At 31.6% G+C, this 27,995-nt stretch overlaps 1 protein-coding gene and 1 long non-coding RNA gene across 2 annotated transcripts; both read right to left on the reverse strand.

The window, feature by feature from the left end:
• Positions 1-515: 515 nt before the first annotated feature.
• LOC134715127 (uncharacterized) lies at positions 516-4,568 on the reverse strand. The gene is made up of 3 exons (XR_010106612.1): positions 4,438-4,568; positions 4,078-4,151; positions 516-1,187 (listed from the first exon to the last, which is right to left on the reverse strand). It is a non-coding gene; the product is annotated as an uncharacterized LOC134715127 (long non-coding RNA).
• An 865-nt stretch (positions 4,569-5,433) lies between these two features.
• LOC134716557 (uncharacterized) lies at positions 5,434-26,361 on the reverse strand. The gene is made up of 19 exons (XM_063579568.1): positions 26,284-26,361; positions 25,454-25,518; positions 24,769-24,845; positions 24,456-24,496; positions 20,874-21,822; positions 20,248-20,321; positions 19,633-19,704; positions 18,286-18,423; positions 17,494-17,616; positions 16,839-16,910; positions 16,315-16,454; positions 13,770-13,862; positions 13,421-13,507; positions 12,580-12,690; positions 10,608-10,797; positions 9,831-9,974; positions 6,440-6,525; positions 5,932-6,002; positions 5,434-5,656 (listed from the first exon to the last, which is right to left on the reverse strand). The coding sequence occupies exons 2-19, from the start codon at positions 25,472-25,474 to the stop codon at positions 5,434-5,436; spliced, it is 2,712 nt and encodes a 903-aa protein (XP_063435638.1). The 5' UTR covers positions 25,475-25,518; positions 26,284-26,361.
• Positions 26,362-27,995: the final 1,634 nt, after the last annotated feature.

Below are 27,995 nucleotides of genomic sequence, written 5' to 3' on the forward strand. Positions count from 1 at the left end.
CCAAGTGAATCTACAGTAGAATTGGCAACAAGAGAATTAAATAAACAACCCGTCTCCGTGAAAATCTAAATTATCTAATCACAGTTAATAAATCATAATTATTATCACACTTTTTAATACTTTTTCTTAATATCAAAGTTTGCTTTCAATGAAATGTTTGAATTCAAAAGACATGTCATTTGTTTATGTGTAACAAATTTTTTTTTTTTATTAATTTTTTTGTACATAAATAAGGCCGTTGGTTTTCTCGTTTGAATTGTTTTACATTGTCATTTCGGTGCCTTTTATAGCTGACTATGCGGTATGGGCTTTGCTCATTGTTGAAGGCCGTGCGGTGACCTAAAACTGTTAATTTTTGTGTCATTTTGGTCTCTTGTGAAGAATTGTCTTATTGGCAATCATTCCACATCTTCTTTTTTATATGTATACTAGTGCATCTTGATTTAAAATTCAATAATGATGTACGGTAAAAATACTAAGTCTAGTATAAAAAGTCATGATGGTCCTTTATTTTATTCACACTTCTGAATCCACACTGTTCTGTATTTGTATGTTTTCTTACCAAATACACTAGAATATGAGCATAACATTTTTTTTAAGTGTTATTAGCTTACAAGTCGATACCATTCATTTCCATAATAATACAAGTAAACACAAGAAAATAAAATGAATTGATTCTTGATTATTAATGCAAGTTTTTGGGTGCTATAAAAGATTTTATCACATCAATGAACAACATTACTTTCAACTATACAGTCATGGAAAAGATAAAGATAACATATTCCTTAATACATCTGTTTAAGTTACTGGACGTGACAGTGTTTAGTTCATTCATTTGTACGTGACATTCAGTCATTAAATGATAATTAAACTGTATAAATATTCGAGGCACTTTTTAAAAATAAACCTTCCTCAGTTATGCTACAAAAACAAAAACAATATTGGTGAAACAAAATAACCATTTAGTTGGATGTATAACCTAAGTATTTACATAATCCAAGGTCATTTAACTCGATTTAAGTATCAATTTTAAATCAGAACAGAGTTAAAGACTAAATATCATCAAATTGTGTATCTTAGAACATTTCAGTAAATTAATAATTATTGGATTGTTCTTCCTAAACTACTATGGAATGCAATGATTATCTTGTCCATTAAGATGGCAGGGAAAGGTAGATGAATCTATTCTACAAAAGAAAAACGATGTATTAATTGATAAATTTTAATAACTAGAAAGATATTCAATTAATCATTATTGAACCGAACTTGTCAATCATTATGCTAAACATGACTTGTGATTTTCAATACTTGAATATCTGGACAGTCTATGTGTATAAAAGAAGACAAAAAAACCAATACCAACATAAGTTAATGACAAAGCTCTAAGTTAAAAAAAGAAGAACATAACAATATTTTTTAAAAAATCACAAAATTTAAAGATTTTGCAGAAAAGAACCCATGAAAAGGCGTGTTTGAATTGAGACGATTAAACTTATTAATGTTCGAGTCTCATCAATTGAGTAAGACGTATTAATCAAAGTAATAAACAAAAGCTAACAGAATGTCATAACCATACGAACCAACATAAAATCAGGAATAGAAGACGATCGGTAAACTTGAGATCTAATACCGCAAAAATATGTCATGTATCTAGAAGTAAACTCGTTCCTTTACGTGTCATCCCAACAATTCAACCAATCAAATTTAGAACAAACTTAAAAGTAGCCATATTCATTCAAAACATAGTGCTTTTGGTGTTAATCTTTTTTCAAATCTCAACAAAGATACCATCTGCGGCCCACATTAGGGTACGGGACTTTCTCTCTGTGTTAAAGACACATTATTGGCGTTCCGCTGTTATCCACTCTTTGGTCTGGTTGTGGTCTCTTTAAAATATTCCCCTTTTCCATTCTCAGTTTTAAGTTTATAATTTGATACAACACGTGATTCGTCTTCATCAGACTCAGAAGTAATCCAATCAAAGCAGTTTGTAGGTAAACTCAAATACAAACAAAATTATATTGATGTGTCAAATACTGCTAAAGCAAACTTTGCCTTGGGCAGAAAACTAGAAAAAGAATTTGCATGAATGCATCTTTTTTAAATGGGACGTTATGTGTTTCTAAAAGACTTAAAATACTGGTAAAAAGCTTGTCTTCAGAAAGATAATATGTGCATAATTCAGCATATAATGGACCTTACTAATGGTCAATATGATATATAACTTTATTTTAAATATAAAATTTATAGGTAAACTATTTCCAGCCATTGAAAGTTGAGCATTGTTGTTTGATATATAAGGAAATATTACAGCGAAAATATATTGACGAAAGGTACGAACGAACGTAAAGAGAACACTTATTACATAGAAAGAAGTGGTATGAGTGCTAATAAGACAACTCTCCGTCCTTGTACCAATTTATAAAAGTAAACCATTATAGGTCAAGGTACAGCCTTCAACACAGAGCCTTGGCTCACACCGAACAGCAAGCTATAACTGGCTCCAAATATTAGTATTGTAAAACCATTCAAACGGGAAATCTAATATATATAACAAGAGGCTGTGTCGCTTTCCTTGGTATATGTGCATAATAAACGAGGGACACAGATGGCTTCATGACAAAATTGTGTTTTGGTGTTAATGATGTGTTTGTAGATCTTTCTTTACTGAAAATCTTCCTGCTTACAATTTTCTCTATCCATACTGAACTTGCCCAGAAGTATCAGAAGAAAACATTTTGAAAAAAATTACAAAAATGAAAATTGCAAAATTTAACTATAAAGAGCAATAACTCCTTAAGGGGTGAATTGACCACTTTAGTCCTGTTGACTTATTTGTAGCTCTTACTTTGCTGTAATCAGTTTATCTCTATCTATAATAATATTCAAGATAATAACCAAAAGCTGCAAACTTTTCAATTTCGGGGCATTAACCCGACAACAAGTTTCCCGATTGGTCTGAAATATTTTGAGCAGATAGATCTTGTCCTAATGAACAATTTTATCCATGCAGATTTGCTCTAAATGCTTCAGTTTCAGAAATATGAGTCAAAAACTGCATTTTACCCTATTTACTATTTTCAGCCATGTCGGCCATCTTGGTTCGAGGGTGGCATCATCGGACACATTTTTAAAACTAGATACACTAATAACGATTGTAGAAAAGTTTGGTAGTTTTAATAGAGATTTTTTTTTAAAAGATACGTATATTGATTAATATTTTAATGACATTATTGAAGAACGTGAATTGTTCAACAACAAATTTCACACTTATTTGTACTGTTTCAGAAAATTTTCAACATGGATCAACGAGATTTTTGTAATAAAACAAGGATGCTACAATGCTTTTAAAAAAACTATGAGAAATAAATGTAGGAAAACTATTTTGTTATCAAGTTTTTTTTAATTAATTTGAAACTAATACTTTTATTGCAAATTCAGTTTAATTTTTTCTCAGGGAAGTGGCCAATGTAATTGCATTGGTATTTTCTTCGGTCAAACAATGCAACGTTGTATTTTGAGTTGAAAAGTAAGGGAGAAGGGGGATTGGACGCTTTTATGTTTTTAGGAGTAATTTATTCTTCTGACGTCCCTACATTTATAATATCTTGTGGAATTTTCGCCTTTCACCTGGTGGTATTATATTTTTACCTATCGTACGTCCCGAAATCATATACATATTATGAAAACTATAATTTATTAGGTGCCGTAGCATGTATGGTAATGGTCTTTAATAGGCTAACATTAAGACGAAATGCAATCGAAGTTCCATGACGGTTATTTAAATATGTCAAAATAAAGTATCCCTAAAACGAGTCTTACGTATACGTCAAGCATACGAACCTTTCGTCAATTTGTAAGAATGCTCTATTAGGAATATGTGGAAGCATGCATTTACTTACTGGTAGGAGACCTGTATACAATTTAGCTGTTAGGGTTGTATTTTTTCAAAAGCTGGAGAACATTATTGAAACTTTTATTTTAATCGCAATAATTTATAACTGAACTTCTCGAAATGTTTTTCTTTGTGTCATCAAGTATGTGAAGTTGGTTTTTTTATCATATTAAATTACCTACCTTTTCTGCGTACTCTAACTTCTTTCTTTGTTTTATTGTTTTCTTTTATCATTGTTTTAAAATGTATAAGATATCTACAATATCATGAATAGTCAAATGAAAATACGTGACTGAAATTGACCAATAATACAAAACGTTTCCTCCAAGTATGCATTTAATCACCGTGTATTTATTATTTATCAAGATAGTTACCATTTTATGTTTCAATATCTTTAAAAGGCAGAATTGTAATATTGCGGGCAAACCGATTAGTTTGCTGAATGCATTACACTTCTGTAGATGCAAATAATGTAGCATCTTTTTGAAAATAAAGCACCAAAAAAAACCAGGTTTAAGATTAACAGTGTAAAAAACACTCACGTTTCTTTTTCGAACTTTAGAATAGTTTTTCCTACTGTATTGCGCTGGTAAGCTTTTTCAATTCTTGTATTCAGGTTTTGTGCATATCTTTTCCACTCAGTTCCATCTTCATATTCCCAAATAAAATTAACTGTAAGAAAAAAAAAGATATCACCGAGGAAGTTTTCTAAGCATCGATTATCATTTTAGTAACGTTTTCTTATTTATAATTATTTGTTTTCAGTTATGTTTAACGCTTACGACAAAACAAATAATATGCAAATTCATTTCTAGTTTGTCTTGGTATCATTATGAAAACTATAAGCAATAGAAGTCTGCCGATGTTTAAATCTAGGGAAAAAAATAAATATACAAATCAAGATAGAAAACAATAAAAAAAGATAAAGGGGAACATCATCAATTTGAGACTGAACAAGACCTCTTGTATTAAACGTAAAAGTAACCTCTTAGATACGAATCAGGAATTTTTAAAACGATAAGGGGTCTAGTTAGCTCACGGTTGGACTGGTACTTGTAAAACGGTACATGTATATATTTATATAAATATCTTTATAAAGGTTCTCTGACCACCATAATTCTGCATTTGCTTCATATATACGGGCATCTGAATTATTGAATTCAATCTTTTGCTGAATAAAACCATTAGAATAAATGGAAACCTCTTAGGTTTTTGGCTGGGTTTGTGTTGCTTTTTTTTTAGTTTTCAGTGTTGTGTTGCAGTTATATTATTTGTCTTTTTGTCTTTTTTAACCATGTTAACCATGTTTTTTTTTCAGTTTATTTTCAATCTATGAGTTCGAATGTCCCTCCAATAGCTTTCGTCCCATTTTTTCCAAATATTTACACTTCTAAATTGTTCGATCATCTTTTACTTGTAAAAAGTAAAATAACAAAAATACTGAACTCCGAGGAATATTCAAAACGGAAAGTCCCTAATCAAATTGCAAAAATCAAAAGATAAAGTTGTAAATTTGTTTTTATCAAATAAATACATTGTTAAATACATTTGTGATTTTTAACCCTACCACTTTCATTATTAACATCCAGGAAATAGTCATCGTAACGTCCTTCTCCTTGTTCATTGCTCTGCTCGGTATTAGCTGCACTTGTTCTCTTCAGATGATCAGCATCAGAATGCTCAAAGGAAAAATCAGCACTTTGGTATTTGTTGTTGGTTATATCTGCACTATACGAGGGTTGACTAGTCGATGAATCGTTACTGAAATGAGAAAAAAAAACATTTACAAATTGGATTTAATTTAGGAATAAATTCTAAAATATTTTTTTCTTCTTACGGATAGAAAATCTTTATCAAAATTGACTGAATATTCAAAGAAACACCTAAAATGATAATTGATTAAAAAAAAACTAATGAAATTTATAAGATTTCGTGGATTTTGATTAGCACAAGTATTTTACTTTTTTTTAAATTTACAATTTGATTTTGAATATTTTTATCAATGGAGAAGCATCGTCATCATATAATATACTTACCATATTTGAATTTCGAATAATCCATTCATTCCCATTTTGTATTCGCCAATATTCTTAAATTTCCAGCGGACCTGAAAACATCCCAACTGACAATAGTGTACTTGTTTATCTTCATATTGCTTTCAATATACTTTCTTTCACTAAACAGTCGGTGAATTGGTTTCGGCAAGGAAACATAATTTTTTTATTTATTGTTTTAACGAGAGAGAAAAATAACATTTTCCAACATTCCTCATCAGGGCCAGTGGTGTACACGCACAACATAAGACAGTACTATAAATAATTCTTTTCATTTAAATTGATATCTTTTAAGATAAGCAGTTCATGAAAAGTGCCGGAAAAAAACCAAAGGTAGTAATGGTAATTCAGTCATTTAGCGGAGCCATTTGTTGCAAGTTTTACAATTTCGTTTTCGATTTCTGTACACACAAGGTGTGTTTGTAACATACGAATTGTTTTTGAAACCAGCATTAAACCAAAACATTTATTTATCATTACTTATTCTTACAACAACAGATCCATCCTGTTTTACTTTAAGCACTGTCCCAATTGTCCCAGGTCCACCATCGGCATTGTCATATGTCCAATCATTGCCTAATAATAAAAAGCACACAAGCAAAGTTCAGAAATGCAGTTTAACGTTAAATATGACATGAGGAATATAAATAATCATATATAAAAATAGTGACTTAGATAATAATATAAAATGTGAAACTGATTGTATTATAATTGAGTTAACCAATAAGTTGGATAATCGTGTTCTTTTTTCAAATCTGAAATTTTATAGGAATACAGTTTAAATGTTCAATAGTGTTTTCTTATTTGCATACTATTTCAATGTGAGTAATGAAATTTCGCAAATACATTTTTGTGACCACTTTAAGATTTCGACCCAAAACACATTGATGGTTAGTAAATATTCGATTCCCGAAATATTAAAATATCATATTTTAATCCAGCTGTTTTGAAACTTTAAAACGCGTGTTTACTGGTCTGGAGTACCGCATAAGAATCCAAGTATATTTAATGAGTTTTTAATGCAACATTTATTTCGTATCTACGTTTTTGCTTGTTGTACAAGGCAATAAATCTTGTAGTAATATAACTCTTTTTTCTATATTATTATATATCTGTTGGCGTATATGAACATGTTGAAACTACATGTTGTGTACTACTATAATACAAGTGTCGTGAAATTTTTTGCAAGGAACATTCCCGTACGAAAATTTCAACCTGAGTTCAACTGGACTTCAGCTGGACTTGAGACGTATTCCAGTCTGACTTTGAAAGTCCAGTCTGACATGAGCCGTACAGGTACTTTTTCTTATACTTTGGTTATTTGCCAGCCGGTATTTTCTTAAAAGTCCAACCGCACTTTTTGTAATTCTGACAAGAAAATAAACACGGCTGGACTTTTGAGGAAATTTATTCTTTCTGTAGAATGAACAGCAGGATTTTTGTCTTAGACAATTTTACAGTCATTTCTGATCAGGAATTCAGACTTAGAAAATTTTCATCAGCCAAATCTTCCCTAACAGAAATAAAAAGTTTGCATGACTTAAGGATTCTGTTCTTTCAAAGGAACAATTAATTTCTTTAAAAATAGAAAAGAGTTATAAATGAAAATGCGCGAGTTATAATAATGATATCATATTTTTTACAATATTATACTTTAAGATCAAACTATAAAAATTTGATCTTTCCCTATATTTTCAATTCCATCATTGAATATTCAACATAAGACTGTAAATTAACTGGAAAGTTGAAATTTAATATAGGTGACTTATTTTTGATTGAATTATATCCCAGTTAATATTTTCAACAATTATTTAAAACATTTTTACTTTTTCATGAAATAAAACCCCTAGCAAAATTACATCTGTCAGTAAGGTTAAATAAATTTATTTATTTTCTATTATATTTATATTTAATGAGATGAATGCATAAAATTAATAATTATCATCATTCTATAACATCAATTAGAAACTTGAGCCATAACAGTGATTTAATAGCAATAGTCTTGTAAATGTAGAAGTGAACATCTGTTTTCAATTAACCTCAGTCTGGACAGGTCACAGGAAGTAGCATCTACACAGAGGTTGATCATGAGGCCATTTGAAGGATAACACATTCCGAAATACATATTTCTGCAATTACTATCAATTTTATTGAACATTTCATTATTGAATAAATTGATTACTGATTTTCTTTTTTTAATATATATAATATCACATAATCAAAATTAGACATATATGCAAGCAGTCATAAAAAGCAAGTTTTTCACAGCTCCTTAAACAACCTCATGTGTTGCAATACAACACAATTTGAATTTGGAATAAACAGGAAGATGTGTCTTCTTTCTTGAAGAAAATGAGAAATTTATATTGGATGTAAAGCAAATGTTTGGAAGTAGTTCTGTTCACATTAAATTAGAAAAGATGGATCCTTCTAACTGGCAATTTAGGAAGAATGCTGTTTGGCAATGCATGTATTTTGGATTGCATATTCGAAATCTGGTAAGTACAATGTAATTGAATTCCACCATTTTGGTGATATTATCTGATATGCTCTTTTTTCTTCAACTTATTGATGAAATAGTTACAATATTATAAATAGCTTATTTTAATTTTTGAAGAGTAAAAAGAATTAAAAAAATACTACATTAAATAGTTATTCATGCAAAAAAATTCAGTTTTAGTACTTTCCAAAGCTGTACTTTATTTTTATGCACTTTAAAGTTATTTAGGCCTATTATACATGTACAATCATGATAATTATCACCACAAGTTTTTAGGAGTAAGCATAAGGCTTCACAATTCCCTATTTCTTGGTTTTGCCAGTATTAAGACAGTAGTAAAAAGAAAAAGAAATAAGCATAATGGCATCTGATTTTGTTTTTTGTTTTTTATTTCCAGATTATAACAAGGAATGCATATCAAATCAGAAGAATCCATCATCTGAAGACAGACTAAGCAGTAGTGGTTCAAGAGGGAGGTTTCTGTCGGGTTGGACCCCCCTTTTTGTGTGGATCAGCCCCTGTTGAGGTCATCTTTAAAGGTCAAACAGAACTTTCTGAACTCCAGCTGGACTTTTAACAGTTCAGCTGGACTTCTAAAAGTTCAGCCGGACTTTTTTCAGTCCGGTTGAACTTTATAGAGGCCATATTTTTGCCAGAAATGCCGGCTGGATTTTTCAGACGTACTTTTATGAAAGTCCAGCTGGACTTTCTGAACCGGACTCCTGCTAATTTAAATATTTCGAGCCGGTTTACGGCTAATTTCGCTGAAAGTCCAGCCGGGTTATCCATTATAAGCAATTCAAAGAAAAGTCCAAATGATTATTATAAGTACGGTTCTAGTACGGCTACTGTCCGGCTGGAGTACGTGTCAAGTTTTTCGTACGGGTTCTCGCATAATCAAAATCTTCAGCAATCTTTTTGAATTGTTGTCCTCCCGTTCACTTATTCGCCATGCAGTGGGTTTTTTTCTACGAGTCCTCTCGTTATGAATTCAGCCACTGCTCAATGCCAGAGCGAACGAAAACCAATGCATGAAAATGTAAACAACGTGCACTGGAAGGTAAATATTAATTACTGATTCTTAGAAAAAATATATTTGATAACAAACAAAGTTAATAAAATTGCGATCAACAATCCCTGAAAGAATTATAATTTGCGATAATACGTTACAGATTCGTATTTGAAAAATGCATACAGGATAGTTTTAGTATAATAATGCATTGGTTCCATAATTGCGATTGCGTATGTACAATGGAAAATATTTAGTAACACTACGATATATTTAATGTTTAAGACTAAAATTAGTCATATCAATACAGTATACATGTCTCTGGTTAAGTACGACCGTATTATTTTAAAACTTTTATCATTGTTAAGATACCTCGTGTCACTTTGCATCCAACGGCAACCATTTCATCAAATAACACTCTCGATTCATGCACTTTTTTAATACTATAAATATTGTTTAGTTCGTCGTAGATATATACGTTTAAATGACCACTATCCCATTCAACCCAAACTGCTTCTGAAATAGAAATAAAAAATTCCTACATGAAATAAAGGACAGAGGCCAATGATATCAGAGGGAAATTCAAGCTCATAAGTCGAAAATAAACTAACAACATAATGGCTAAAAATGAAAAAGACCTACATACATATTTTTGCGCCTGTCCCAAGTCAAGAGCCTCTGGCCTTTGTTAGTCTTGTATTATTTAAATTTTAGTTTCTTGTGTACAATTTGGAAATTAGTATGGCGTTCATTATCACTGAACCAGTATATATTTGTTTAGGGGCCAGCTGAAGGACGCCTCCGGGTGCGGGAATTTCTCGCTACATTGAAGACCTGTTGGTGACCTTCTGCTGTTGTGTTTTTTTATTTTGGTCGGGTTGTTGTCTCTTTGACACATTCCCCATTTCCCTTCTCAATTTAAATAGTACACACACAAAAAATCCAATAAATATATAAAGACTGAGCAACACAAACCCTACACAAATCTAGGGGTGTTCTCATGTGATGCCGAAGGCTATCATATCCTGCTTCACATGTGTCACCCGTCGTATTGCTCATGTTTCATAAATCATGTCCACTGAGCTGTTAATGACTTTGGGGACTAGCAAACTTCCTGCAGCCATATTGTATTTAAGTCATTAATCTTACTACTGCCAGGTTCTTGTCCAACAACTGTTCCATCAAGACCAGAATCCTGATCTTGAAACCTCCAATCAGGACCACGTCGTACTCGGTCACCAAGTTGTAGCGTTCGGCACACTAGTTCATTATATAAACCACGGTTTCTTTCAGTAGACATTGGTTTAACGAACTCCAAAACTAGATCAACACAGTCATCCTAGGGAAATATATTGCATCATGTATTTCATTATAGACTTTCTAAGATGACAATACGAATAATAAAAATCTGGACTTAAAATAAGGCGTATAGGTACAGCATGTACAGTTTTCAATTTGTTAGCCGGAATGACGTGAAACAGCGAATCAAAGAGTTCAACTGTTTTTATAACTCATAAAAGACAATGCTGTTGATTACAAAATACTCCTTTCCAGGCCCTTTTTATTTTCCAAATAAAATTAATAATACCAATATTTGATAAGTTCCAGGTCTACGGGTCAAACAGAAAGTTGTTGAAAGCAGAGAAAACTGTGCATCTTATAATAGGCATGACTTTATCAGATGACAATATCATTACTTAAATAAGGCTTACGCATAGTTATATTCTTTAATTTAGTTACAGACCCGCGATATTACGGGTGTGTTCTAGTATCTACTAAGAAAATGTGAAAAGGCTTTAAAAAGTATCTACACATAAATGGTTGCCTCTGATTTTAATTTCCTATGTGAGCGTCACCCTTAGTTTAACAAGAGTGCGCACGAAAAAATGTATTGCCTTCTTTACCAACCATTAATTGATATTGTTTTGATAATCTTAAATATAAAGCTTATTACAACTATCACAAAAACTTAATATTATCCAAGAAAATGAAACCAATGTCATATAAACCTTAGGAGAAATACATCTATACCTTACAATCATTCAATACACTATAAATAGTTGACCTAATTGGTTATCATGCTTATTGTTTCTAAGAAACAGACAAAACAAAACATTTACCAATGAACCATGAAAAGGAGGTCAAGGTCAAATGAACCATGCAATACAGACATGTACAGCTTACAATCCTGTAATACAACAAATTTAGTTGTCCTGTTACTTATGGTTTAGGAAAAACAGACAAAAAACACAAACACTTAACACTGATCAATGAACAGTGAAAATGAGGTCTAGGTAAGATAAAACGTACAAGACTGACATGCACATCATAAAAATTTTCAGACACCAACTATAGTTGACCTACTGCATATAGTATTAGAAAAAAAAAAATTCTTAAACTTTACTTTGACCACTAAACCATGGAAATGAGGTCAAGGTCAGATGAGACCTGCCAGTTGAACATTAACAACTTACAATCTTTCTTTACACCAGATATAATAGACCTACTGCTTATGGAATCTGAGATAAGGACTTGACCACCAAAATCAACCTTGTTAACTGATCCATTAAATGAGGTTGAGGTCAAGTGAAAAATGGATGACGGGCATGAGGACCTTGCAAGGCACGCACAAACTAAATATAGTTATCCTATTACTCAAAATAAGGGAGAAATTAACATTACAAAATATCTTTTAAAAAAAATCACGTTGTCACTGAACCATGAAAATGAGGTCAAGGAAAATGAACATGTGTCAGACAGAAACTGCGTAAAAAAAAGGCATCTATGTACAAAGTATGAAGCATCTAAGTTTTCCGCCTTTTAAAACATTAAGTTAACGCCGCAGCCGCCGGATCACTATTCCTTTGTCGAGATTTCTGCGACAAAAGTCGCAAACTCGACAAAAACTGGAGGGTTGGGTGATGAATTATATAGGCATTATTTCCACATGTCAAACAAAATAATAAACATTTAAAATACAAATTTCACTAAGCATGTTATTTTTGTATATTCAGTATACTGATTAATACATTTATTAATTTGATTGATAAAATGAAAAAATACAAAGTTCTTTATATTTCATAATATGAAAAATACCCATCTTAAAGATAATCAAACGTACATGTGCATCGTCTGGATTTGATGTTTTTTGGTATATGCTTAATCGGACATCTTCAGCAGTTGGGTGAGGATTGGTGTGTCTTAAATCAGACGCTACTTGTGCTGCTAATATCTATAAAAAAAACAGTATGTAAAGTCTGTCAATGTATTTGATAGCTATACAAATGACTTCTTTCATATCTGGATACGAAACATATATTGAGGCCTATCAAAACAACATAATGTGTTTCCTTTACATGCTGATTGGTATGTTATATATTCCTTCTATTCTCACTTTTAAATTCGAATTTTACATTTCTTATAAAAGTTTCGAATTAGTATTTTAAACCAAATGCTCAGCTACATAAAAAACTAAAGAATAAACAACTCGAACCCCACCAAAAACTAGGGTGATCTCATGTGCTCCGCAAGGGTAAGCAGATCCTGCTCCACATGTGGCACCCGTCGTGTTGCTTATGAGATAACAAATCTGGTAAATAGTCTTATTCGGTAGGTCACATTTATGAAATTGTAATGATTAACGTGACAATAATAGGGAACAGGCAGCCAAAACTGCGTAATCACACGTCACAGACATACAGTAACAACTGACATTCAATCAGTATATATTTGAATATTTTAATAACTGTATACAAGTTTGTACTATATTCTTAAATTGCACTGTATTAAAATTATAACAAACAAAGGAAAAGGATGTTACAATTCTATTTGTGTAGGTAAGAGACTTAATGTTAACCATCATATCAAAAAACATTTCAGCCATCACTAGTTAAGGTAGTAGTATTTACATTACAAAATCTCATGTGAAATTACAAAAAAGAGCATAAAAAGTGTATATTTACCAGTACTTGTGTCAATTTGACTAGTCGATGGAGTTCGTACAAATGGATTATTTTACCTTTAGTCTCGCGTACTGCCGTTTCCATTACCTTAAATAAAATTTCAGCTTTTTCTGAATGATCAAAATAATACATTATGTTTGTAAAAAAAAATGAAAAAATATTTTTCACAGCGATTTTTTTTTTAAATCAAAAACTCGTAAAACCTATTTCAATTTTGTTGTCCCTGTTATTTTTTATATGTCACTTTTTTGTTGATTTTTTCTCAATTTTCTGTTCTCCTATTTTTGACTTACACGATAATTGGAAATAGCTTTTGTTTATCATGTAACATAGTTATATAATAACTTACTTCGTTTTGTGTATTCTCTCCAATTGGTACATAAAATATTTTGATCGAATGGCTTGCTATCTGTAATATTATACCACTCATTTCTGCTTGTTTCTGCAATTAACAAAATATGTTTTCGGTGCTAGAATCACAGTAAGTGTTGTTTCTTATTAGTATATCTAAAAATTAAATTGTCTATATCAAAACAATAATGTATCACTAAATAATTGTAATTTAGAAAATTATCTATAAGCATCATCATTCAACAAGTCCTGACTTTAAAAATAGTAGGACCAAGGCATATTCATCCAGATGGGAGCATATGTTTAACCCCATAATGTTTATGATTTATTGCAAGTCAATCAAAAAGAAGGTTAAGTATTGTCTGCATATCGTCTAGATATCATTAGATAAACAGATTCCACCACAAAATCTCGTGCGACACGATATTTATCCATTATGGACAATTTCATTCTAACTAATTAAAACACTCGGCGAGCCTCTCGTTTTAAATTTTGAAATTTAACTGTCTGGAATAGATACATTTCGTATCACTCTCGGCGCAATGGTAGAATCTATTTATATATATTTATTATGTATTTAGACCCCTCTACAACGAAATTAGCTTTACATAAAATTGAGAATGGAAATGGGGAATGTATCAAAGAGACAACAACCCGACCATAGAAAAAACAACAGCGGAAGGTCACCAACATGCACACGTATAACAATTGCGTTTTTTATCCAACGCAATCATAGGTTTGAACTTCGTTTTCAATTTAGATTTATTTATATTTTTTCGTTAGGGCTTGTATCATTTTCCCTCCGGTTTATATGATCCATTCATCCTTTTTTGACTCTATTAAATTCAAGAGTCGATCCTTAATTGCGGTAAAATATATGGTGTTTCAAATACCTGTTCGATCCCTTACATCACTGAAGAGACAGTAATTGTCGAAATCCGAATCTGGTTTTTTTTACACAAAATTTTAGCACCTCATGTTTGTGATTTACCATATTTGCCGCAAGTTTATTGTTTTCTGTTTTGGTATTGAATTAATATAAAGATCTATTTTGTTACATCTTTGTGATCAATTTATTTGTCAATCGTTCATGGCAGTATGCTGGGTTTAGAACTTCAGTTGTTCAACCTGTTAGTCAAATGCGTTTCGTTGAAATATACTTTTTCACTCTTTTTGTCTTTTTGGAAAATGTTGTTTGTGCTGCATTTAGACCCCTCTACAAAGAAAATTACTTAACATGCACACGTTTAAAAATTGCGGTTATTCTAACGTAGTTTTCAATTTAGACTTATTTATATATATATATATATATGCAACTCGTGCAAGGTTTGTTACTCGAGCTGTGTGGATTCAGTAGAATGTGTCCCAATGCCTGTAGTGTATGCCCATATATGTTTTGCTTGTGAGAGAGCTGTCTACTAATTCTATTACCATGATTCTAGCTGGCAGATAACTGCGAGTACTCTCAGATCTGTTCATTCTTTCTTTCAAATTGTGTTGTCAGGATATATAAGTACCCGGCCACGTCTACCTGTATGTTTGTTCATCTGATGAGTTAAGCTCCTTTCAACCGATTTTTGTAGTTCGTTCTTATGTTGTACTGTTATACCACTGTCCCAGGTTTAGGGAGGGTTGTGATCCCGCTAACATGTTTAACCCCGCAACATTATTTATGTATGTGCCTGTCCCAAGTCAGGAGCCTGGTATTCAGTGGTTGTCGTTTGTATATGTGTTACATATTTGTTTTTCGTTTATTTTTTTTTATATAAATAAGGCCGTTAGTTTTCTTGTTTGAATTGTTTTACATTGTCATATTTGGGCATTTTAAACTGACTATGCGGTATGAGATTTGTTCATTGTTGAAGGCCGGACGGTGATCTATAGTTGTTAATGTATGTGTCATTTTGGTCTCTTTTTGGCAGTTGTCTCATTGTCAATCATACCATATCTTCTTTTTTATATAAACATCAGCCTAACAATGTTAGATCTGTTAGTGTGCTTTCGCAAATTGTTTGTTCTTCCCTTGCGGGGATTCGAACTCATGCCACTGAGATATCATGATACCAAATCGCCTGCACCGTATTCGGCGCGCTTGACCACTCGACCGCCTTGGCTTCATGGTAAAGTTTTGGGTGGCTGGGTGTTACCTTTCCTTGTCAGTTTCAATCTAGCGTCGTAATACAGTACATGATATATAAGGCATGAAGATTGCATCACTCTCATCTAATTTTTTTATCGTATAAGGTCACTAGCACAATATAGAAGATGAGCTATGGCAGCGCACCGGAAATTTTCCAATTTCGAAACATTTAAGCAATTGGAAAAATGACTCTTTAACTTCCTTCATTATTATTTGTCTTAATATTTACATTTTTACCTTCAATTTAACGTCCGTAAACTAAGTGTATTTCGTATGTAATATACGTTTAATGTCATTGGTCTGAATGTTTAAACATTTTACTCTGTTTGAAAATATTAAAGGTTCTGTTCTATAAGATAATAATCCTTATCATTTCTAGTATTTTTCTAAAAGAAATATGTACATGAAAATTTCCTGTTAGATATGATGGATCAATGCCAGATTCTTTCTCCTTGTCTGTAGACGTTTTTCCAGACATTTCATCAGTAAAGATTATCATATATCCAGGAACTTCAGTTTCCAATATTTGTGATGTAGCTCCAGCTGTACAGGGAAAACAAAGTATGTGAATATAGGGTAGTTCAAATCAGGAAAGTTCAGTGTTTAAATTATGACAAAATAATAATTACGCATCAACAGTCAGCATACAGTTTTCAACAATACAAGTATCTACACAATACGTTAAATTTTTAACCATTTAAACACAAATGAAAACCTTAAAGTTTTTTATGCATATTTCTCAAATTCTTTGACTATTTAACCCTTTCTCAACCCATAATGTAAAAAAAAAATAATTAACGTGTTATTGCCGATGATCTTAGAAGTAGATGATTAGTTTTAATCCAATCGCTTTAATATAATTTTTATTATCTTGACTGGATGGTTCCGGTAGTTTACTGGTACCAATGTTAAATAATATATAATTACCTCCAAGTACACCAGCAAGTCCCATCAGTAATCCTCCAACTAATGGTGCTTCTCCCTCAGGTCGCAGCTGACCTAAAAAAAATAATACATGTGTATTTCTGATCTGATCGTATTCGAATTTATCTATTGACTACTCACAAGTTTTGTCTACAACAGTAACTGTCTTATCAAATTTCTAATATTGACGTCTGTCTGTTCCTTTTTTTACTACCATTCATCTTCTCGTTTATAACTAAAAATCATGCAATTATGGGGAACTGTAGTAGTTTAAAGCTAAGGTTATATTATACATTATCAGTGTCTATGTGCCATGTTGTTTTTCTTTAATGACATATTTTTAGCGATTAAGTTCATAACACAATGTTGACTGATGTCCCCTATTTTGCAATATTTACAAATTATTTCTGTTTGTTTTGTTTCATACATTGTTATCAATATAAAGGAATGTTATGCGACTGTCATAGAAGTTGGAGAATAAAACATTCAGGAAAATTATAGTTGTTTTCCATTCGTTAGATGTGTTAGAGCTTTTGATTTTCTTATTTGATTACTGTCTTTCTGTTTTGAATTATACTTGCAGTTATGTATTTTGGATATTTTACGTTTTGTTTATACATATTTTAATGAAGTTTGACTTCAGTGCTATTATCCTTACTAATTTGCTCTAAGACTAGGTCATAATTAGATGTTGATTCGACAAGTAATCCAGATGTCCCACCGAAAACAGCCAAGCCAATGTTATCCTCTAACAATCTTGTCCTTCTAACTTGTTTGATGCCTACAAAATAAAGAACATTTTATTACCAAGTTAGTCTATGCCTCACTGACAAGTGCTTCTGCTACTTGAGCTGTTACAAGCAGTCTTAAATTAAAATCATTTTTTTCTTTTCAGTACGAACATTGTTAACTATTATACTGCTACACTAACTAGAGACGAGAAAATGTTGTGACATTCTGTAATGGGTTGAAATATTAACAAATAAGCGAACGCTTGCTTACTCTGCATAGAATTCCCAAACTTTCTAATCGTAAGAATTTTAAATTAAAAAAAGCTTAACTACACAGACAATAATTGTAATGTATGTTAATGGGCTGAACATCTACAGTTTATAAAACAGATTGCAATTCAACAGGTTGGAAACTATTTTTCTCCGCCTTTCATAAATGTAAGGGAATCTAAAACAAACATTGAAAGTTGAACAAATTTGCAGGTTTTATTCAGTGATATTTCATGCTAAATACCTGTAACTTTTGTCAATTTCTCTATTCAAATTCATTTTTTTTGGTTGATACTAGCACCCATTTCGGTATACTAATATTCCTTTTCCATCTCTTTCTTATTTGATATAAGATACACACATGCAATGTACAAAAAGATTTTACATAAAGTAAAATATTTGTTTACTGAAGAAATAAAATAGTCATGTTTTTAATTAAGGGAACATACCATTAACATACTCTTTTGCTGCTTCGATCATTATAGTAAATTTTTTGCCTCGCATTCGTCCAGAACAATCTAATACCAATGTTATATCATGTCCGTGACTTCCACGTTGTATTGTGCCAGACTGAAGCTTAACTAAAGCTATAAAAAGGATGAATTATAATTTCTTGGTTGTTTTTTTTTTAATCTAGGCACTGCATAGTAATATGCAATGTACAAGACCATAAAATGCAAGAAATGAACATGGGGCAACGTTAACTACGCAATCTTTGACCAGAACCCGACTACAAAATAACGTTTAACGGTTTTTTCAACTGTAATGCATATAATATATATAGGGGATGTGGTATGAGTGCCAATGAGACTTAGTAACAATTAATAAAAGGAAACCATTACAGGTCACGATACGGTCTTTAACACAGAGCCTACACTCACACCGAACAGCCAGCTATAAAGGGCCCCCAAAAATCTAGTGTGAAACCACTCAAACGGGATAACTAACGGTCTAATCTATATAAAAAACGAGAAACAAGAAACACTTATGAAGCACAAAAACAGACGAGAACAACAGAACATCAGATTCCTGACTTAGAACCGGTGCAAACAATTGCAGCGGATTAAACGTTTATATGGTACCAAACATTCTCCCTTTTTTGAAACACGAGTATAACATCACTACATAGAAAGACATCTAAGCATTTTTTACATCATCTCGGGTTTGGTTTGTTACCCAGACTTTTAAACAGCGGTATAATGTAGTCCTAAAAAAATTTGGTATCGTTAATTTCCTTTTTTTGTTTGTTACAAAATTTTAAAAAGTATCTTTAGACCAATTTGGTCTTGTAGCAATAGCTCAATTAAATTGATCCAAGATGTATAATTTAGAGAATTCGGAATTTTTGTCAGAGAAGATTCATTCAGCATAATCTGATATGTATGGGTCAACTGTTTGATATTATCACAAATGATTTTTTTCAAATTTTTACCAATTTGAGAATTACTTTTCGCTCTGATACCCTGTTTAAAATTATTAATTGTTTATTTAAGCAACAGTACACAAAGCTAAAGGTAGCAAAATATAGCATAATATAATTAAACCCAACAAATAACTGCTAAATAAACCATCATCTCCAAACCCTCACAAACAAATAGGTAATTCTCACATTCTGCAGAATCTTCGGTTTACCAGACTTGGAGTATCTAGGAGTTTTCAAGAGGTATGTTTGATTGTAAGTAAAAGAAGAACTGAACAATATCTTTAAACTAAGTTCGTTATAGGTTAATATTGTTGTTTTGTATTAAAAAAAAAAAAATTTACAAGACAATGGTATCAAATATTTTTCTACTTACAATTTATTCTTAGTTGCTCAGAGTATGCCAACCACTCTCTTATATTTCTCGGTTTGCTTATGTTATCTGGATCTGAAAGAAGGAAGTTAAAAAAAACTCCAACAACAATAAATAATTTTTCCGATCTGAAGTAAAATTGAGAATGGAAATGGGGAATGTGTCAAAGAGACAACAACCCGACCAAAATAAAAAAAAAAAAAACAAAAAAAAAAAAAAAAACAAAAAAAAAAAAAAAACACACAACAGCAGAAGGTCACCAACAGGTCTTCAATGTAGCGAGAAATTCCCGCACCCGGAGTACCTGTTTTGGTACATCCGTAGTTTCGGGAACCAATGATTGTCCCTTTATTTGAACTTAAAACAAAAGAGCTGTGCCTGCTTGAAATAAAAAAAAAATAACATAGAAAGCAATCGGGACATGAATTAGTTGTGTACTAATTCCTGACGGACGGACGAGGTCTTTCAATCCCATCAATAGTTTCGTGTCGATCTTCAAAATTTGTTTTAAAGCTGGTCGTAGGCAAGGTTCTTAGACCTTTACTGTATTTTATTTATTATATTTTTAAACTATAATTCACATTTAATGTTATCAAAAATCAATATGTAATAGCATACTTATTCCATATACTTGATCTTCAACAAACTGGTGCATTTTACTCATTGGTGATACCTCTCTCATATCTGACTTCCTGTAAAACGTACAGTCAGCATAATACTTGTTTCATATGAAAAGTATAGAGTTTAACAATTGGCTGATTTTTTTTTACATTTATATCTAGCTTTTATTTACATATATATTTATAGTGTATATACGGTCTTTGAACTGCTAGCAATATTTATGGAAACAAATGAGATTGATCTTACCTGACAAGAATAAATTTGGATCGTTAAAATTTCTAAAAGTTTTTACAAAATATTCCTTTTGACAGAAATATAGAAATATAAAAATTTCGAAAATTTGAACCAACCCCTTTTTCAGAAAAATTAATTGGATATATAGCAGTTTGACAAACACTAATTTTGATCATTGAGAAGCTTTATGTTTACTTATCAATACAACTTGATTAAAACGTTTACCTGATTTTTACAGAGCTATCTTCCTGTAGTGTTAGGTACCACCTTAAGTATGCAAAAACAAGTGTCAAATAATCATTCTATTATTATTTTTTTTAAATACTATTCGATTTATGAATTTGATCATAGGTTTATTGATTTCCACAGTCAATAACTTTTTTACAAACCTCTCTTCTAAAGAATTTTCAACTTTGATATTGAAAGATGGAATTGGTTCTGATGGAATCTGTACGTCCGACTTGATGTTATTGCCTTGAAAACATGTATCATTATTATGATAAGCAACACGGTTATCAGATTTCATTTTTGACCGTTTCTTTTTATATCCAAAATCATTTCTGCATACGGTTTTCACTTTCCTAGGTGACCTTTTAATTTCGGACTCAGTTATTTGTCTTCTTTCAGTGTCAGTCCAGTCTATCTTGTCTGGCGTCTTGTCAACAAATTGTTGATTTGGGATATTAGCTTGAATATAGTCATCGCTGTGTAAACGCTGATCTGACAAGTCTGTACCCAGTGAAACATTTCTGTTGTCTTTGTTATCTGAATCGATTATATTCTCATCTATTCGTGTTCCCTGCAATTCTGTTTTTTCTGATGATAATTTGTCTGTATTTTGTGCATCGTAAGTTCTACTTTTTACTTTTATTTCTTCTGACGAAGAGTTGTCTTTCTCGCATGTATCATTAGTTTTATAACAAGTCTGTACCTTCTCGGATGAAGGATTCTCTTTGTTGTCAAACTCAGGTTGAGCTTGCACAGACGAAGTATGACTAGAAATTCCACATTCAAAATGACTATTGGTAGATTCGATAGACTCAACTGAAACGCCATCCTCAGAAATTTCTCCAATGTCTTCGTTATTCTTTATAGCTTTACATTGTTCGATAGGGTTTGATACAGTAGTATTTCGTAAACTGTCTTCCTGACCAGTTGTTTTCTCTAATTCAACATTACGTGACTTCGTGTTAAACGTATACCGTTGAAGTTTTTTAATGTCAGTTGTTAGTTCTCCAACTTTCTCCAGCAATGTAATCACATTGTTCTTGACTTCTTTTAATGCCCTATGATGTTTTCCGTATTTGTCTTCCAGCACCGATAAAATAATTCCAAGTTCTAAATGTAAATGAAAAAAAACATATAGGGTATATTTTGATAAGAACATTCTTGTTAGTTCTGATAAGGGGAAAAAAATATATTGGCTGTCGACTTCATTACGTTCTATGTTTATATTAATAGTTCGTAGTACATTTGTTTGATCTTCCGCCAATGCTTATCTTTCGATGTTATTAAATCAACATGGTCATTGAATGAAAGATGGGGACGATAAATGGCTGACCCGTGTTAAGAGAGAGCCATATATCTTGCCCGTTAAAGACACCCTTGTAGATTTTAAAAAAGAGCAGGCTAATGCCGCTACAAGGCAGCACCCGCACCCGCAAAGTGGAAAGGGATTAATATAAGTTGCAAAACTTGTTTCCCAATCCACTACAAATAAATATGTATAAACTAATTTAATGATTTGTATCAAAATATTGTTATTTCATATTTTTTTCTGACCAAAACTTTAAAATTATGCGATATAGAGTTTTAAACAATGACACATTATCACTACCCGATTATCAAAAAAAAGACAAAAAACAAACAACGCTGTATTTCTTAAAGTATCAATTGGTGCATTGAACATGGCGCAAACTTCTCACCTCGCAGCAATACTAAATGGCCACTAGCAAATGGTTTTAATAAAATTGTTTACAGGTGGCAAACATTTGTTGAAAGTTGTTGTAAACTGACAGACTATCGCATTGTAGAGTAGAATACAGAAACAATGCAAATGTTTTTGTCGAGCACATCAAGACAAATATTAGTCATTAGTTAGTGTTCTATGTTGTGCCTGTGTATTATTATTTGTCTGTCTGGGTTTTTTTTTTTTTTTTTTTTTTGGCCATGGCACTGTCAGATAATTTTCTATCTATGAGTTTGACTGTTCCTCTGTTATCTTTCATCCCTCTTTAAGATGACTTGGCAGGATATCATGTCGGCTCATGCCTATTTCTATAAACTTACTTGTTGAAAGCAAGAACTAGTGATTATAGCACACTTACTCCGAAAATGGCAAAATAATGATTGCTTTATCATGTTTACAACAGTAATAAATGTTTAGTATTTGATTTAGAATTGAGAATGGAAATAAGGAATATGTCAAAAAGACAACAATCTGCCCAAAAAGCAGAATATAGCGGAAAGCCACCATTGGGTCTTCAACGCAGCGGGACAATCTCTCCATAAAAACTCCAAAACATATATGAATTAATTGAAAAAAGATATGCAAGACTAACAATGGCCAGAGGTTCCTGACATGGGACGGGCGAAAAAAATGCAGCGAGATTAAAAATGTTTTGTGATATCTAAACCCTCCCCCTAAACATTTGGCCAATGTAGAATAAAGAAACACATATCAATACGCTCAGCAAAAGTCAGTTTAAAAAAGTCCGAGTCTAATATCAGAACAAAAGAAACTAGGCAAAATAACAAGGATACATAAATTAACCATTTAACTACTAGCAGTTACTGACATGCCAACTCCAAATCTCAGTTGAACTGATTGAAAGATTATGACCTCATCAAAAAATATTCAAAAACTATCCCTCCCGTTAGGGGTGTAATATAATAAATCATAAATTATATGAACATAAACCGTATCTTGTCAACAACTGATTTTAGAATGAAACGTTTTATTTCCGGTGCAAAAACCCTATAAGTGAATTAATATCAATACCGAAATATGCCATCCTAAATAACTTTACAACAGTATCGTAACTTTATCACTACTGACCTCATAAAAAAATATTCAATAATTATCCCTCCCGTTAGGGGTGTAATACAATAAATCATAAATTATATGAACATAACCCATATCTTTTCAACAACTGATTTTAGAATATAATATAAAATATTAAAAAATATCAGGTTTATAAGATACAAATGCATATAGCAGATCAACATAACTTAACTATCAAATTTATATAAAAAAAAGTTCAATTGTAATTGAAACAAAAACGTTATATTTTAACTTTTTTTAAATCCACGCTAATTAAATCTGTTAATTTATTGTATCTTGCATGTTGATCAGTTATACATTAATTGAATTGTGATCACTGACATTGAAGATATCTGAAGTAAATAGCATGTGGGAGGTCAATTATTTTGGCATATTTAGCAACTTTACCACAAAATGCAAATGCAAAGGAACATGCATGAACTGCATACATAAAAATGTAAAAACTATTACGTTACTTGAATTGTGTCACCTTGGGCGATAGTACCAAAATAGGATTCAGATTTACAAGTAAACAAATACTTAATTTCAATTGTTCGTTTGTTCATTTTATATAATTGTAATAAATTATCAATAAAAATTTGTAAAACTAAAAATCACTAGTAAAATAAAGATTGTGATAAATGCTTGTTTCAATTTAATTACATGTAAGTACCCATATGATAAAATAACATGTATGGTCAGCTCTTACCGGACCGTACGCGTACGGTCTAAATACTCATATGGTCTGGAACTAATATATATATATACAAAACGGTATTTGGAAGGCTATATAAAAAGTACCCTCATTTATATATATATATAAAGTGCCTAGAAACTCAATCTAACGATGTTAGAGTAGATTTGATTCGTAACTATATATATAGATTTAGTTGTTATAGTTTTGTAATTGCCCATTTTTCAAACTTACTCTCGAAATGCCTGTTACCCTGAGTAGTGTCCGTGTCTCCACTAAAAAATAAAATATATAAAAAAGTATGGTAACAAAAAATCATGCATAAATTCTCTGTTACCAGCAAAATATTAGAATTAAAATTATAATCAGATAACACTTTGTCAGAGAACAAATGTGATGTTGGTTAAATTATTCTGATAAGATTATACGAATATGTGGTAAACATTATAAACTTCAATTAGACCTATAAAAACAAAATAAAAACACCAAAATGACAGCTTGAAGAATTTTACAGAGAAATTTTTCGTTTATGAAACAATTAACTTACCTGTTCTTGTTAATTTTACGCAATATTTCCATTTGTGTTAGTTTCAAATCATGTATTGCTTGATTTATTGTTGATAGCTGCAATGAAAATAAATTATATCATATAATCATGTTATCAAGTGCTTAATGCCAGTCCATTGCAAACATCACAATTGTTTCGTATATCAACACTTTTACTTATCATGTCTGTTTACTTTGTTCACACATCGTTTTCAATACAATGGAATTTCAAACAACTGTCATACAACTGAGAGTTTGTACTGGCTGTAAAACTGTCTATACCAAGTGAAAAATAAGACAGTTGTTATCGAATCGTTTGATGCATTTGAGGTTCTGATTTTGCCATTTCATCAGGGATTTTCCGTTTTTGCATTTTCTTCTCTCTTTTATGGCAGTCGCATAGCATTGTTGATGAGTTTTATAAAGTTTGGATCAGGAATTTAAGTAAAAGTGCGGAAACGAAAATGAAATGGACTGAAGAATTATATGATGGAAGGGCTGAAAAAGGAACGCAGTGTCAATGGTGGCAATTAAGGTCCCTTTTCGCCTATAACAGCTCAATAAAACCTTAATTGAAATTTGTTCACTCATTGCCCATTCGTTCATTTATTTCACAGAATTTTGATAAGAATTGAAATGAAAATTGTATAATTGTTTGCACACATATTGTAGAACAATATATTTACCTGTAAGTAGATATCCATCATGTGAACCTTATTGCGCTTTTGTGAATCATTGTTGCATCCGCTGCCTTTTAAAGTAATAAACACATATATATATACAATGTGTAGACAAGGCCAAATTAAATTATGAAATGTTGTTAATTTGAGTAAATCATTGCTCTAAGCAATATGATATATATGCATATGTATATTTTGCTATCAGTATGAGGAACACAAATCTCAATTATTTGTACACTAGAGTCGACTTTGAATGCAAATCGATATCCTGTACTAGCCATGCTCTATCATAAAATACCTTCTCATTAAATAAGGTCAAACTGATTAAAAACTCCCCTTTATTATAGAATGCGATCGTAGCTGCAATCACAGTAAATAAGATACACCATATCGGGCTAACGCCTTTATGGGTGTATCTAATACATACAGTTCTTACATAATAACATAACACTTCATATTATGAAATATATTTTCTCGTTTACTTGAAAGAAAGCATTATACATCCCATGCACAGTTGTCATTACTGACGAGATGTGTTTAATAAGGAAATGTGTTAATTTCCATAACAGAACTTCTATATCAATTATTACAACAATAATTGTGTCTATATAGTAAAGGAAGCATTTTATTCTCATTTTCGTACAAGATGACGTGTAAAATCACAACATAATTATATCATGTCACCAAACCGAAAGCATAAACCATAATTTATTGACTCTTACAATAACAATTCTAAAGAGGTCAAAATATAAGTAAACACAGCAATGTCTGATACTTTGTTGTAATTTTACACGACTTACTCGTGTAATATTTAGTTAAAACTTGTGTATACTTACATTCCGTTCTTTAAATAGGAAATGTTATCTATCGAATTTCCAATGTCTATATTTAACTTTTTTACAGTTATCGTTCTTGGTTTTACTCTAAGCTTTTTATAATAACTTGGTCAGTTGAAACAAATCTTGGGCACATTAATCATTGGGGTATTCAGTTACACAAAAGGTGACCAATCATCCTGGCTGATCATAGGAAGCTATAGCTTAAATATAAAATGGGGTACAATGTGTTTTGACTTTATAAATAGAGGAAATCTGACAAAGACATGCAGGAATGTTTAGCTTGTTCAGATCTACATAATGTTCATGCCTAAAAATCTTGAAATAAATACTAAAAATTTAAATGCTTACCATTTTGTTTTGATTTTATCCAGGGGCGGATTTAGGCGGGGGCGTGGCGGGCGTGCCCCCCCCCCCTAAAATTTGCAAAGCATGGGTTGACTTCAACATATTTAAGTATCAGAAGAGACCATTCAATCTTTTTTAACATTCAAAGTGTATAAAACCAGGAACATATATATATGTTAGATATACTGTTCCCAGATAAAACAGTCAGTTTAACAGAATCAACGTGATTACTAATCAACTGACCTACGCTTTATTAAAGTTCTATAAATAATTTCAAAGGAAGGTGTCAAACGCGGAGCTTCATTTGATGACAAATATAATAGGTTTTTAGCAGACAAAGTAAAATCAAATTTAACATTGTATTTGCGGTTATTATAATCAATTTGTTTGATAATCGAAGTTCCAAAACATCCCTTACTCACGTTCACAATTTCATCATGACACGGTCAAGAAAACAGTCGGCATGTGAGATTCTTTTATAATATCCGTAATGAAAGATAGAAATACTGTTTCAAGCGAAAGGTTAGTTTAAACATTTGTATCTCTGTGTCTATATTTATTTCACACTTGCAACCTAAACATTTAGCCAAATTCTGTACCGTATGCTTGGGATCCTAAGAAAATAAATATAACTGCGTAAATGCATCTCATTCTGATTTTAGTTGTTTGTGGCGAACACAGTAAACCCCGAAAATCAAAAAAGTGAAAAACAGATAATTAAAAATAGCTGGTAAAAGTAGAACTTTTCGTTTGAAAAAACATATTGGTCAAGTGAGCAATTGTGATCTGTCTCGTCTAACTTGTCGTCCGTCTGTCCGCCCGTCTATCTGTAGATTGTTGTCAGGTGTGAATTAAGGCGGTTTCAGCTTGAAACTTTAATTCCTCGCTATAAATTTTAACACACAATAGTTCGAAATATCTACATTTCACCCCTTTAGAAGAGTATTTCAAAAATTTGACCTAAAAAACCTTCAAAATTTTTTCGCCTCGCTCCGCTCGGCGAAAATAAAAAATTGCGCCCCCCCTAACTGGAAATCCTGGATCCGCCCCTGTTATCTATTATCTTGAACTTTTATAAATAAACTATATTCATGCATAGCTGTCTGAGTCTGGCTTTCAACAATGTTTAAACAAACTCAACACTTACTGCGATAAGTGGAACTTAATTCAGGTACAGTCCTAAAAAAAGTATAACTTTAAAATAAATGAACACACAGTTAACAATGGTTGATTTGACTAATGAATATAAATATCTGGGTATTTTATTAAAGCTCTCAGGAATTTTCACTTATCCTGTTAATCATCAGTGCAAAAAAGCTTCAAAGGCAATGTTTTGCATTAGAAAGCTCTTATTCTCAGATAAA

Source organism: Mytilus trossulus, chromosome 4 (genome assembly GCF_036588685.1).
Source record: "Mytilus trossulus isolate FHL-02 chromosome 4, PNRI_Mtr1.1.1.hap1, whole genome shotgun sequence".
In the NCBI taxonomy this organism is placed as follows: domain Eukaryota; kingdom Metazoa; phylum Mollusca; class Bivalvia; order Mytilida; family Mytilidae; genus Mytilus; species Mytilus trossulus.